General features: G+C 46.0%; 1 protein-coding gene across 1 annotated transcript; it reads right to left on the bottom strand.

Moving 5' to 3' along the window:
- Positions 1-401: 401 nt before the first annotated feature.
- Positions 402-9,844, bottom strand: LOC309570866 (organic solute transporter subunit alpha-like; the record flags this gene model as incomplete). Its single annotated transcript, XM_082277878.1, has 8 exons — positions 402-589; positions 1,072-1,177; positions 2,532-2,678; positions 3,576-3,687; positions 6,377-6,535; positions 7,941-8,014; positions 8,136-8,287; positions 9,766-9,844. 8 exons carry the CDS (start codon positions 9,842-9,844, stop codon positions 402-404), a joined length of 1,017 nt encoding a protein of 338 aa, XP_082134004.1.
- Positions 9,845-15,239: the final 5,395 nt, after the last annotated feature.

The raw sequence follows: 15,239 nt of genomic DNA, 5'->3' as shown, positions 1-15,239 counted from the left end.
GTGTTGGACATACGACAGCAATCCAGGGTGAAATAAGATTCTAAAAAGTCAAAAAAGATGAAAATAATTACTCTGAATTAACTCTCAATCATAGCCATTCCAATAGGTAAAAAATGAAAATAAAATCGTATTGTGAGACAGTTTGGCACCATCAAGTGCTCAGTAACAGCATAAAATGGTATAAAATCTTAGTAAATTACACAGTATGAAAACACTCACACCATGCATACATCACTGGAGAATCAACAGGATTATCTTCACTGGTCCTTTCAGTACTACAGCTCACAGGCATTTATGCCAGAAGTTGTTCCGACATGGACAGTGGCTATTTTTGGTGCAAGAATATACAGGTTCCTGAAGCTGAGCTTACAGCTCCTGCAGAACAGGAGCACATGAGTCTTCTAAACCTTTGGCAATCCATCTTCAACAACTGCACCATTCAGGATAATCTTAGGAGGCTGCTTCTTTTCCCCGGGTTCTTCAGCCGCACACTCCAGAGGCTCTAGGTCATGGTATTTTCTCCGATAGACTACCCTTGAGATTACAGTTATCAGAAACATTTCCATGATGAGCAGCTGCTGGGCTATATCTGCCAAAGAAAAGAAAAAGGGAGGCAAAGAAAAGCCCCCAGAAGGGGGAAATTACTACCAGACAAAAAAAATGAATAATTGGCTTATTAATTTTTACCTGTGTGAAAGGAACAAACTCTACCATCCTGTCCCCGCCTCTCACATTCAGCACTGAAATCAGTTACAAAATTCCAATATTGCCCATCAATAAGCATGCAATAAATTATGCATCCAAAACACAAGAGATTTAACAGTAATTATGCATGTTGATTTCTTTTCTTCTCATTTATGATTCCAGCTCTTCTCATTATCAACTTCTTCTCTACAGCCATGACAGCTATAAAACTTTTGTTCTTATTTTTAAGGTAACAACGGAGATTCTCCAAAAGCTAGTGATCCCAGGAAATTATTATTTTGGGGAAATACCAGAGATTGCCATTAGTAACACTGAACTGGTACCTTTATGAGTAAATGAAGAACATTCTTCCGCCAAAAAACTTACATGATCCTCTTGCTGTAGAGGAGAGTGGTGGAGCACAGGGAATGATTTTTTGTGTAGCGAATATGTTGATAATAGTGGTCTGCAGTTGGTTCAGAATGACAATAAACTGCACCAGAAAGGGAAACAAATGCCTTAGCTACCAGAAAGGGGTTTATAGTTCACATAACAATTCTGCTTTGATATCAGAACCTCTTTTGCCTCATTCCTCCTTGTTTGGCCTCCCTTCCCCCCATCTACCAGCAGGATGCCTGCCATTCTGCAGAATTCATCTAAGGTCAAGATGCTATTGCTTTGAATAGGAGTATTGAATTAATCCTGGACTTGAAAAGTGTTTCTTCTCAGCCCTTCATTTGGGAGGTACATTATAGACAGACCTCCCAGCAGGGATTTCAAATAATACTGATCTCTGAATAATAGGCAATAGTGTTTTAAAAATGCCAGTTAATTTGACCCATGAGCTTATGTTCCTCCTTAATAGGAAGAAAGACTCAAAGGACATTTTTTCCTGTCATCTCTTCTTTTTGCTATAGCAGGGAGATGTTGTGGTCCCCAAATTGTATGAGACTGGCTTCTTTGCCAGAAGGTATGAGGGACTCCTCACAGCTTGAGTTCAGGAGCCACCACTTGTGCATCACATTACTGATGCCTTCACTGCCATGGAGTTATCCAAGTGTCTCTGTAGCTGCTGGTGGAACTGCCTGAGTCTAGACCCTCACATTAACAGAGTTTGCCATCCTCAACCTGAATTCACCCTAGTACAGCTTTGCAGGTGTGACCATCCTGTTTACTGCCTTTGTAAGTGCTTAATAATTTACTTAACCTTAGTGCACCGGCCTTGATGTATGTCCTGCTCAAGGACACATATCCAAGGATTCTGCTGGACTCTATTCAGAGTGATGTGGAAGAGGGTGGCCTTGTCCCTGTGCTTTTTCAATCTAACCTCTGTGGTTCTGTTCCTTACTATTTAATGATTCTCAGACAGTATTTTCATTATTATCTACTTCTGAAGTGCAGAATGGCCAAGAAAAATACTGTTAAAACAGAATATTGTGGAATGCTGAAACAGTTCAAACAACAGCCACCCACACAATGCTACATATCCTCTCCACACCAGCATTTTAACATTGCATTTCAGGATACCGAAACTACAGAGCTTCCTTCAGGCCCCACAGAAAGCACTGTTGTGATTTCAGTGGTCTAAAGATAAATAGGTTTTACATGGCTTTCACATCTCCAGCACTCCTGAGAGACTAGAAGTAAATTGGCTCAAAGTGAAACTGAACAGCAGCCAAGGAGAGTGCTTCAAAGGGATACAGCTTTAATCAGGTAAAAATACGGCTTCACACAGTGTATTTAGTGGAAAAAATACTACAAATTTTCAACAAAGGAGCAAGAACTAGAGAGACAGAGTTGTGTCCGCAGTTAAGAGAAATTCTTACCAGAAATATTAAAGTTCTCACCTGATAAAGAGCAAACTTTGGGATAATGTTCTTACACTTAAGGAGAATCCTAACTTTTCGAAACATGATTCCAACTGCCCACAGAGCAAAAAGGGTGAGGGCACCAATGAAGCAGCTAATCCACAGTGCAGGTCCTTTGGGAGACAACTGAGAAACAAATCACATAGCCTTATAGAACCTTACTTTACTGTTTCCAGGAAGAAGTTGTGAACTGGATGACGTTAAAATGCTTGTTTCTATCTCCATGAGAGCTGATGGCAGCAGCAATTGCTGGGTTTTGCATGGGGAAACTGCCCAGTACCAACTGGAGTGTTGGCACAGCCTCTCCCCTGCAGGCACCAGCATGGAATTGTGTTCAGTCTGGGGAGGTGCCAAGTGACACAACCCCTCAATGCTGCAATTGCCAGCCATGCAGTGTGTGTCTTTTCAAAGACCCCAGCAGCACCTGGCAATGCGCAACAGCTCATGACAGCATATTCAGCTTGACATCTCAGATGGGCCATTCCTTTTATACCATGAAACAACAACAATAACTATTACTTTTAGTCTGAGTTATCCAAGAGGTGCCAAATTATTATCAGATACTGATTTCTCCATCATCTTGCAGGTTACATGGTACAAAGCAGAAGTACAGTACTATCTTTTTATTTTACACAGATATAAAAATCACCATGATTTGCTGAAAAACATAGAATTAGGCTTCCTATTAACATGACAGTACATACACTTGTTTCTTAAGGCTGTAACTTACAAAACACAGGGCAGATACCTCCCACAGGGCAACTTGCAGTCCTGCTATTCTAACCATACAAACTGGGAAAGGTATTGGAGCATAATCTGATGCCCAACCCACCCAATGCCCAATTTCTTTACAAGAGAGTCTGGGAAGGCAGAAATTATATGCTTCAGGTCTCATAAGAATACAGTAAGGACTCACTTGGAAGTGCTCCCAGATTTCACAGTTTACTTGTAGGCTAAGATAGTTACACCAACCCTAAAACCTATAGGTTTTGTGGACCATCTCTGATTAAAATATTTACTTACATTGTAAAGGACGTAATTGCCATTAGTCCAAAGCACTATTGACAAAAATATGAGCACGGGCCGAAAGACAGCAAACTGAAAGGTGCTCAGCTTCAGCCAAAAGAGGGTTTGCCTGGCCAAAAAAAAAGAATTAAAAAAAAAAAATTAGATAGGCCAAGATCTTATTAGCAACCTTAATAACATTTTATGGATACAGTCATCTGCAGAACTTTTCCACTCCTGTAGCATGTGGCTAAAATCTGGGGAGGAACAGCTTCAAGATTAGAAAATCTTTCCAAGAATTTCTCAATGTTTATTTAATAAAGTCTCTACAAAAATAGTACTTTTTCTGCTCTGCATCAAGTACATACTAACCAAAGCTGGGCAAAACATATCTTTCTCTGCCCTGAAGCCAACCAGGGAGACAGCAGCTGCATAACCGGTTTCTGAACAATGATGCCATTTGCTCTTGCCTTGTTGCCTTATTATTTCAGTTCTCCCATGAAATTGGGCAAATCAGCCTGTTCAGTCACTTCCTAGTCCTGTGGTAGATCAAGAAAGGGAATCACACAGACCTAGATGAAAGGACTGGTAGTTTTTCAGTGCATCATGAAGAGTACCGTGTAAGCATCTGGGTTTGCTCCTCTGTAGTCGAACAGAAGACAAGAACTGTCTCTCACTTGGTAAATTGCACAAGGCCAGCAGGACAGCTCAGGATTCCTTCACTTCTGTCAGTATAAAGTGGGTCCAGAACACAGCCTGTAATCTGGCCAGCTAGCACTAAAGCCCACCAGGAAAGGGGCAGATGAACTTTCTAACAGAGGGCAGAAAGCTGACTGACCTGAATCCTCCTTCAGCCTCCACAGGACAAGCTGCTACAGCTGCCCATGTTTTAGTCTGTTACCATGCATTATTTTCCATCCTTTCAGTGTTCTTTTCACTGGAGTTCCTTGGGCCCTTGACACGGCCATCAGAGATGTCTCACAGACAACAGGCTGCCATTTAGTGTGCTAAAGGATATAGCCATGAACCAGGAATTATAGGAGTTGCTCAATGAACATAGCAAATAGCCACAGGATTATCAACAGCACAAACCCATGTGGAAAGACCTGCAATGGGCCAGCCATTCAGTGTGTGTCTTTTCAAAGATTTATTATTCCCAGAGGGCTTTAAAGAATAATAGATATGAACAAACAGTGCAGTCACTGCAATGCCGCGAGTTGTTTCCCTTGTTAACGTGGGCCCATCTTTATTGATCACCAGATTTCTTCTGCCACCTCTCTCCCTATTGCATGGATTGTTACATTGCCTCATCTGTACCTTGTTATTTCCCCCAGAACTGCAGATATATATGTTTTCTTAAAAGAATTAATCCCTCCCTTGGGGTAGCTCCCTGTTTCCCCATAAGGTACCTATGGAAGGAACACGACACTGACTTTTCTCTCGTAGAGCTTGCCAATATTTTTTTTAAAAAAGGTACCCTGCAATGGGAAAAGGCTAGAGGTTAGAAGCAGAGAGCTGATGGGTTTCCCAGTGTACAGACACTGGAGAAGGAGGCCTGAGCCCTCTGCAGAGCAAAAAGCCTTTTTTCTTAAACAGACAGCCGTCCTTCCTGCCAGCAGCAGTAGGCACTGTCTAGCTCCTGAAATGAGTCCGTATTAGCTGCCAACATCCTGCATAAGCTGCCACTGGGCCAAACAACAGCAAGGCAGAGTAGGGGATCCTCTCCCAAGCTCCCAGTTACTACAACCTGTACAGAGGGTGACAGACATGGGAAAAAAAACCAAATAAAGGTACATTTTTGATGGGTTTTACTACCTCTTCTTCTTGGTACCCCCTCCATATAAATATTTAGTGTGACTCTACTAAAATTATGGAAACAAAAGTTTAAATTGTAATACAAAATGAGGCAGTTTAATGAAGAATTATTACAATAAAAATTCAGGTTTTTTAAAAATGCATCAGAAATTGCTATGCTGTGTTCTGTTTGATGCTTTCCTTTAAATAGATCATAAAGTCTCCAAGGTCCCTCTGACACTAAAGTCCACACCCTCACAGAAAACTCTCCTTTGTACGTTCAGTCCCTCAGATTTTGCTTATAATGAGAGAAACAGTCTCATGCTCTGTGCCAATAGCACAGCCCCAGGAAATATATGAGGCTTCCAGGCTGTGGAGTGGTGTGTAAATGACAGGGTGATACTAACCAGAGGAGGAACTCCACCAGGCAGTGCTCAAAGGAGGACAGGTTTATGTTACAGTATATTGGCTCCTGTAGCTCTCCATCCTTACTCCACTTCTCAAAGATGCTTTAATACTAAGTTTAGAAAAAGAAAGCATCTGCTTTCGCCTCACCAGACAATGCCATTTCATTGAGAACAATGCTTTACAAGCACTATATCTACTTTTTGTTCTAAAAATTATTTTAATCTCAAGTAGTTTTAAAGCCAAAATCAGAATGAAACATTTCAATTTTAGCAAAGTGAGAGAAATTTTCTATCAAGAGAGCCTCCATTTGATAATTCTGCTTGTGAAAAATGCCCAATCTCAAGACATTTGTTCCCTTCTGGAATGAAAAGAAACTGAAATGTCAATTATTGGGTTTTCTAGAGTAGGAATTTCTCCTCCCACACACCTCTGCATTATAAAAATGAAATAAATTAGTGGTGGTGTACAGCCCCAAAGTGATGATGCTGTTTAAAAGAGACAGCTTGAGATGGCTTGAGACTGACTTTTGGGAAGCTTTGCTGTAAGCCTGGCCCTGCCAAGCTGGCTGAATTCCAGCAGCCGTTCCCAAGCTGGGAAATCTTAAAGGGGTGACTGACCTGGTGATGGGCACACGAGGGAGGCAGAGGCAACAGCAGCAGCAGGGGCCGGTGCTGATGGTGAAGCGACCATTTTCAAACCTCCTGAGGAGCATCTTCTGGCCTCCACACTCTTTAATCATCATCATCAGGAACTTGTGGATAACTATGGCAAAAAATCTAAGAGAGGAAGAAAATTCCAGCTTAAACTTGTGTGTGTGTCTCTTGCATGCCTGCACCAGCTAGTGCCACCTTCTGTACAGGGTTTTTACAGCCCATGCTTTGCAATCAACAAAAATTCCAGCTCTGTCTTTAAGACACCTGTTTGCCATCACCTTGGAGGACCAGAACGGCCCTAACTTCACTGAAAGAGGAATAAACCAAGGCACAGAGCAGATGTGGAATTTCCCAAAGCCGCTCTGGTGGCTGGTGGCAGTCGGTATTAAAGCACAGGCTTTCCTGGCCCCAGTCATTATGGCTGTATTTTTCCATAAGTTATCTAGTTCTGACTAGTCCGAACTTTTTAGAACAAGTCCTCTTCCTCCTCAAACATGGCTTTCAACCAACAAACATGGCTAGGTTCATGTAAATAGCTATCATCGAATGTGCTGGCCCAGGCAGGGTGTGGTTCCTCTGCAGACAAAGCACCAACTGCTGCAACCCTACCTCTCCCTCCTTCCCCAGCTGCACATTCTCAACCCTACCCAGGAACTACAGATTGCGCCACCAAACATGGAAATCCAGTCAATAAAAGAGATCTTCTTCTGCACTGCCTGCAGCTTGGGCAAAGGAGAAGGGGGAATGTAAACATGCTTGAAGTGCCACAGGACTGGATTGTTGGAAGTTTCTGGCACTACCTGCACGCACTGCTGCATGCCAACAGTGCTCCCTGCTACTGTGTTGTCCCTGCTCTTTTACTCTATGCTTTTAGTGAATGCAGTGTGACACGAGGTGAGGCAGCTCCTGAGTGTTTCTGATACTGTGCTGCAGTGCATTCCAAAATCATCTCCAAATGTGAAGTGCTCAGGGCCATGGCATACCCCTACTTGGTCCTGCCCACCAGGGCTGTGCCATCATCTCCAGAAAGCAGGGACCACATTTCTCCCTTCTTTTCTGTGCGTGCCAGAGCTGTCATGCTCGCACATAAAGTGCTTTTATCAGGACAACTGTGGAACAATTGATATACTCATTGGGGGCTCACTTGGCACCATTAATAATAGACCTCCACAGCTCATCATTAGTAGAAGTGCAGGGAAGAAGTCACAGGCCAGACTCTCATTCCACGTGACATGCAGAGAGAGGAAAGACAGACTGCTGCTCCAAAGCAACTGTCAATCCAAGGAATCAATTACATGTGAGTCACAGATCCTTCATACTGAGGTTCCCACACTAGGGGACTGTAGCACTGGGAACCGTTTCAGCATTTTCCACCTCCCAGGAAAGAGCTGCCAAGAGATTTCAACTCAAACAAAAAATTACTGAATTGTTAAATTTACAAAATGACTGTGTTACCAAGGGCAGCAGATGTTTAAAGGGAAGAAATTTGGGATTTGGAGCAACATCTAGAAACAGGAAGAATACTCACATTCCTGCTGTGAAATCTGTAAACATTGTTGAGCGAGGAACCCACATGCCAATGCATGAAGTAGTAGAGATCACCTACAGAGAAAGGGAGGAAGGTAGTATGAAGGGCAGAGATAAAGCTCATGTGGCTCCTGTGGGTTTTCAGGGAAGCCCGATTTTCAACAGTGAACTTTATATTGTTTCCATGCTAACTTACTGGAGCTGCAGCATTAATCCAAATAATGATTGATCCTTTGGAGGAAGGGATTTTCCTGTAGATGTAGACTGCTTCCTCTATAAACACCAGAATGGCAATTAGTGTCATCAGAGTCAAGGTTGCAAAGAGAAATTTCCCTGGTAGGTCAAGGCCTGCAGAGAGAGAAGAGAGACAGTTCTGATTTATTTCATAAGCATTTCAAACATTAATGTAACAACACTGTCTCTGAGGGGCTTCTTTGCCCTATTCCTGCAAATACTTGCACTCATCCCTGGTTACACAGGCAGTTCCACAGAACAGTTCAAATTACTGAAGTTCATGACTAAATCTTTCCAGGATCCACAGACAGTACACAGGAGGAATACGCCTTCACCTTCTCAAAGCATTGTGCAATAGTCCCTTTCAGAAAGGTGGGGTTCCAGGGCAAATATCCTTAGGTGAATGTAAATATGTAGCAGAAATAAATACATAATACAGAATACAAATAAATACAGTAAATACCTGATCTGGGAACTTTTCCAGGCAGGCTACAAGCAAATATGTATTCACTCAGTTCTCTGCTTCCATCATATGTTCATTGGCATGTTACATGTAACTTTCTTAGGTAGGCAAATTTACTACAAGCTCGGTGGAATTTTTTAGGGCACATGAGGAAGGTAAGGAAAATTACATTGATATACCTAGCCTGAGATAAAACTTGGTGTCTTCACCAAAATCTTTTCTGCATCTCCCTTAAAGCTGCCTATGAATATCAACATTTACCCACACGTGATAGGTTTTATGTCTCCATGGACACTGGGTACGGATAACAACTTTGACCCACAACTAACGGCTGAAGTGTGTTTTCTCCCAAGGGATGTGTTTCCAGAGACAGAAGAAACCACCGCAGTGGAGTCATGCTTAATTTAGCAGAAGTTCGTGCTTATAATCAATACTAACTCCTGCCGGACCTGCAGCCTATCTGAAGGCAAAGCAGAGCCTCAGCCCCAGCCTCTTTAACCTAACCTGCTTCAAAAAACCCTGGCACTTGCAGACTTGGCTGCAGGCGGGGCAGCGCACATCTTAGTGGGCATCTCCACTCCTCAGATCTCACCGGGGAGAGCCTGGGACCCGGGGCAGCTCCAGGGGCCCGTTCAGCGCCCGGTTCCGCAGGTCCAGGGCGGTCCCGGCGCTCCCGCCCACGCTCCCGGTTCTGTGACATCCCACCCGCGTCCCTGGGCCGGGGCCGTGCTGTGCTCTCGCCCTGCCCCGAAGCCAGAGGCAGCTCGGCCCCCAGACAGGCGGAGGATCGGCCGGGACAGGAGGGTGCCGGCCTCCGCTCGGGGATTTCCTCGCCGGGAAAGAACGGCGAAGGGGCAGACAAGGACAGGGCAAGGACAGGGACAGTGACAGGGGTACGGGCAGGGACAGGGGGACAGGCAGAAGCAGGGACAGGGACAGGGACAGGGACGGGGGTACGGGCGGGACAGGGGCAGGGACAGGGACAGGGACGGGGACAGGGACAGCCCCCGCCATCCCGCCGCGGGTTGGTGCCGAGGGCGCTGCCGGGCAGGGGCCGCTCCCGTGTGTCCGGCGGGCGGAGGGGCCGCCCGGCAGCGGGCAGCCCCCTCTCCTCCGCCCCCACACTTACTCCGGAGAAGCTCCTCCGAGTAGGGCGGCTCGCTGGCGCCGCAGGACGGGTGCAGGGTCCCGTTCGCCTCGCCCTCCATGGCTGCGCGGTGCCCTGGCGGTGCCGGAGGCTGGGGACGGGCGGCGGGGTCGGTGCGTGCCCGGCCGCCGGTCCCTGGCGAGTGCGGGCGGCGATGCGCGGCGCGGTGCCGGCGGCCGGGCCCGGTTAATGATTACCCCGAGCCGGGAAGGGCGGGCGGGCGGCGCAGGGACCGAGCCCGCGCTGCCTCCTGGCGCCCGGCGGCCCCGGCACGGCGGGACGAGCAGCGCCGAGCCCGGGGCAGCGCGCCCACCCCGCCGGGCACGGGCCACGGCTGTGTCCGGCTGTTCTCCGCGGCTCTGCCCGGCCTCGGTGGAGCTACTTCGGAACCCAGCCGGCCCTCCCTGGGCCCACAGTCACAGCCCCGGGGCACGGGCGCAAAGCTGCTCGGTCAAGTTTGAGGGACTTTCCATGGAGCCCTTCACAAAAGGCTTCCCGGTCATCTTGGCTGCAAAGAGGTGAGACGCTGAAGGAGAGCACAGTGAGGGTAGGAATGTACCGAGAGATTGTCCACTTTTCCACGTTTCCTCTGCTGGAAGGATTCTCTCTGCAGCCTGAGCATTTTCAGGCTGTTTCCAGAAAAAGGGAACGAGTACTGAAATGTTGGAATTTGGTGACCCACCAAGTTGTCCGGGATACTCGGGCTGAAAGCTGGCTATCCCTAACCCTAATGGTTACAGCGCTGAGTGACAAAACGACAGGGACACACTGTAACAATGAGCGCAGAATGGTGTCCGGGGTGGGGAGGACAGTCCTAATTACCTATGCAGTGATAAGCGATTGCCGCTAAGGAAAAAGATCCTGGGTGCAGGATGGATAGTCCTCAAAAATGACAGCCGATGAACCAGCACGGGAAAAAATGCAAACGACTGCGAGGAATTTGTGGATAAAATAGGGAAGACACAAAACAGCTAAAATATATATGGAGGCCTCCCTTCACCATGGTGGTGTTCTAGAAAGTTGAACAAATTGAAGAAGGGAGGTGAGGAATTTAGGGACGTTTTTAGGCACCAAGGGCCCTTGTGGTAAAAGCTGCCATCTTGCAGTTTTCACAGGATTCCCAAGGGTTTTACTGGAAGGACAGGCCAGACATTGAAACTCTGCCAGCAAGAACACAGGGATGCAGGGGAGAACTGGACTGCTTACTGTCTAACACCAGCAGATACTCAACTGAGAGAAGGCAGGTTCCTTCTGGGGTGGCAGGATTTGGGAGCAAGACAGACGAGGTTACTGACAGCCTGTTCTAGTACTGTCAGGAGAGATTGCTTACAGACCAAAGTCATTTATTTCGAGTCCTCCTTGGCATTGCTGTCATTGTTTTCACTGCATTGAGAGGTGAGGAGGAGAACCTTCCAGTTTCACAAGAAGGGATGCGACAGTAACTGGCTGTTGGAATGTGGTATCTGCCCAACTGTCACAGTCTGCACAGAGCATCTTCCATCCAGCACATCTGCTGCTGCCCAGCTGCAGAAAGACACAGGCAAAATCTGTGAAATGCTATTCCAGCCTATTTTCTATTTGAAAGTCTGTTTTCTCATCCTGAAGAAACAGTTGCTAGTAGAGATGGAAACGACCTTAACAGACCATGCATTTTCTACACAGTTTTCCTGTTTTTTTTTTTATCCAGCTATTTTCAGGTGATCACATATTCCAAAATGTGACCAAAACCTCATTAGGATTGCTGAGATTTAAAGATGGCTCAAGGCCTTTGAATGTTCTTCCTGAGCAGACACAACAGGATTCCCATCTGTTGCTAATTTGGTTGCCAAGTCCTTATATTCCCTGAAAGCCAAAAATAAAAATCCCTTACCTGTGAATTCCTTTTTCTGAATGAGGCAGGTTTGGCAATGCATGTGTTAAAGACATTCTTACACTAAGTATAAGAGACTCAAGAATTCCTTGAACTCAGTAACAATTTTGGATTTGACAGTCATATTTAAGCCATTCAGAAATACCAGTTTGGAACAAATATTGCAGCATACACTGAACTGAGTTTCTTGTCTTAAACCTATAGAAAACTAACAGGTTGGGGTTTAGAGGTTAAGGATTAATTCCCACCTGCTGTTGTAGGGATCCATCCTACTCTCCTCCTCTACTGGAGCCTCTCACACTCTAAAAAGAGTCTAAAAAGAGAACCACAGACCTACTGTGATTCCTTTTTGTTAAAAACACCATTTGCCATTTTTGGGTCAAACATTGGATCCACTTCCTTAAAAGGTGCCATATGTCCTGGGGGGAATGTGCATCACCTCTTCCTCACATTCTGGACTTTATCTTGGCAACAATATTTGCCTGACAGCACTTAAATGTAATGAATCAAACTGAAGAGTATGCCATGATCCCTCAGTTACCACAGCTGGAGGTCTGCTGCTCTGTGCACACTTTCTTAGCTCAGGCTCTTCAGCAGTGCCCTCTCTGTACTCCCCTCTATGCCAAATGCTGTCTCTACAGCAAAACCTTCAAATTCCCATGAGCCCAAGTACGTTTTCCTTCCAGCTTCACTATGCCAGGTTTTAGCTCAATATATTGTATTTTCCATGAAAAACTGACCAACTAAACAAACCCCCAAAACACCATCAGCAATAGGAGTGTTTATAAATAGATCTATTTAGATGCATTAAGAGATTGTCACAGCTCCTCCGAATAAAAACCACCCCTGAACATAGTTCCCTGCCTCTGTTGACCAGGGGCTTTTGAGTGCTTTGTGGTTGTATTGGTTTGGCACGGCCTGGTTTTGGGTAGCAGGGGGGCCACAAAGCTGGCTCCTGTGAGGAAGCTGCTGGAAGCTTCCCACCATGTCTGGCAGAGCCAATGTCTGATGGCTCTGAAGACGGACATGCTGCTGGCCAAAACTGGGCCAATGAGAGAGGTTGGTGACACCTCTGTGATGACATATTTAGGAATAAAATCAAAACAAAGTCACAAGATTTTGGGATTCTAGTCCAAGAAGAGGAGGAGGTGAGAACATGTGAGGGAAAACAACATGGAGACACCAAGGTCAGTGAAGAAGGAGGGGGAGGAGGTGCTCCAGGCGCCGGAGCAGAGATTCCTCTGCAGGCCGTGGTACAGACCATGGTGAAGCAGGTTGTCCCTCCGCAGCCCGTGGGTCCACAGGGGATGCAGAGATCCACCCACAGCCCCTGGGGGAGGTGCCCATGCCAGAGCAGGTGGATGCCTGGAGGAGGCTGTGATCCAGTGGAAGACCCGGTGGAGAGAGGTGCCCTGCTTCCAGGCTGGAGCAGCCTGTCCTTGGAGCACTGCAGCCTGTGGAAAGAGCGAGCCCTGGCGCAGCAGTTTTGGGAGGGCTGTGTACCCATGGGAGGGGCTCACGCTGCAGCAGGGGCGGTGTGACTGCTGCTCTTGAGAGTGGACCCACATCACAGAGGTTCATGGGGAACTGTCTCCCCTGGGAGGGACCCACGGCCTCACAGGGGAAGACTCCTCTCCCGGAGCAGCGGAAGGAAATCTTGGTGATGAACCAACCAAACCCCCATGTCCTGTCTCCCTGTGCTGTCGGTGGGAAGGAGAGAGGGCCTGGGGGGAAGGTGTTCTAAGGACTTATTTTATTTCTCATTATCCTACTCTGATTCTTTTAGTAATAAAGTCACTTCGCAACTGAAGTTGAGTCTGTTTCACCCTTGAAGTGTTTCTCCCGGTCCTTATCTCAACTCATGAAGCATTTGTTAATTTTTTTCCTTTTTCCTCCTCTGCCCAGCTGTGGCAGGGGAGGGTGAGTGAGCAGCTCTCGTGGGTGCCTGGCGCTGGGCTGGTGTCAAGCCACGACGGTGGTTCAGCCCCCTTCCAGACACTGCACAACTCAGATTTGTTTCTTCTCAAGAAACCTTTGCTTTCACTTTGCCCCTTTGCTTCTACTTGTGTTTGTCTTTGAAGAGCACTGCAGATGCTTATCTTTCTTCCATTTTTATGATGACTTTCGTTTTCACCTGCCTCACTGCAGGGATTACTGGGTCTTCTTAGCTCTGTGGAACAGGATGCCTGTTGTGATCACTGGCCCACGGCATGTGGTCCAGAGGAGCTGATGCCATCTGTGGTGTCTCCCTGAAGGAGGAATACTGGCCTTCACAAGGTGACACAGCCCCTCTACCCCATGTTGGTGGGCCAAGCCTATAGACAGGAAACCTGATGTCAGCTGTGGCTCAGAAACTGAACAGCAAGAGATCCTGCAGGTTATCTCACAGGGCAAACTCAAAGCTCCATTATACAGGATACATAGGATAGACTATTGCATTTTGGTTGTGGGAAGTCAATGGGATGTCTATCAGCATCATCAGTGCAGATGGGAAAGATGGGAAATGCAGCCCCTTTCAGAGAGTCATTCAGTTTGGGACAGACCTTTAAGATGGTTGAGTCCAACCACAAACCTAACGCTGCAAACAGTTCTGGGACCAGGTTAACTCACCTCCTAGCAGGGTACACAAACTTCAAGACCTTTACATTCCTTTAGTCAGTGAAAATGTACATTACCTGGAGAAGGTTCCAGCTGATTCTGAAAGGGTCCCACCAACTTTGAACTCCAGGGACAGAAACCAATATGTGGAGCAGCTGCATTTGCTAAGTAAGGGTAAAAAACAAGGTAGGCATTTCAGGTTCTGTTGTAAAAGTAAAGCATTTAAGTTTTAGATGAACATACTCCAGAGGTACCAGAAGGAAAGGTTACTACACCTATCTGATTCTCTTCTGCTGACAGTTCTGGTCATGGACCTCCAATCACACAGATAAATCAGACAGTTTGACAGAGACAAATTATTTGAACTGTTTAACCTCCTCCCACTGCATTTGCCTAAGACAATGTGGAGGCTAACTGATACAGTGGTAAACTGAATCATGCCAGAAGGATCTTAACACTCATTAATGGGAGAGGTAATTATCCTTTTAAGTGCTGTTGCTGGATTTGAAATGCTGGATTTGTACGCCAATTTCATGGAAAAGGAGGTAGAACTTCAACAGTACCTCTGCTACAGTGTGGACACAGGGAGCTCTATAAAAGTACCTGCAACTATGTTTATATGACAGGATGTGATCTATACTGATGCAAGAAACTCATCATGTCAGCAAAAACTTGTGTAAAGGAGTCTTTAAACTTGGCTTAAAATTTCAGTACAAATGCAAGCAACTGGTTTTTCATTCATTTTTCCCTGTGATGGACTGAATGCAAAGCAAAATAAATATAAGGAAAAGGAACATTCACTGAAAGGAGAGAAAAATGAAAGATGAGTGGAAAAATAATACTAACTGATGATTTAAAATAATGCCAAAACCTAGACTTAATTCATTCCCTCTCAGGAAGAGAGGTATCTCCAATTCCCTTTAGAAGAAATTTCGATTCCCTCTGCGTGCTCTGCCAAAACAAAGCTATGCTTTAGTCAAGCATGAAG

This window comes from Coloeus monedula (genome assembly GCF_965178545.1).
Source record: "Coloeus monedula genome assembly, chromosome: 3".
Classification (NCBI taxonomy): domain Eukaryota; kingdom Metazoa; phylum Chordata; class Aves; order Passeriformes; family Corvidae; genus Coloeus; species Coloeus monedula.
Note: the sequence above shows the minus strand (reverse complement) of the source record. Positions and strands in the feature narration are given on the sequence as shown.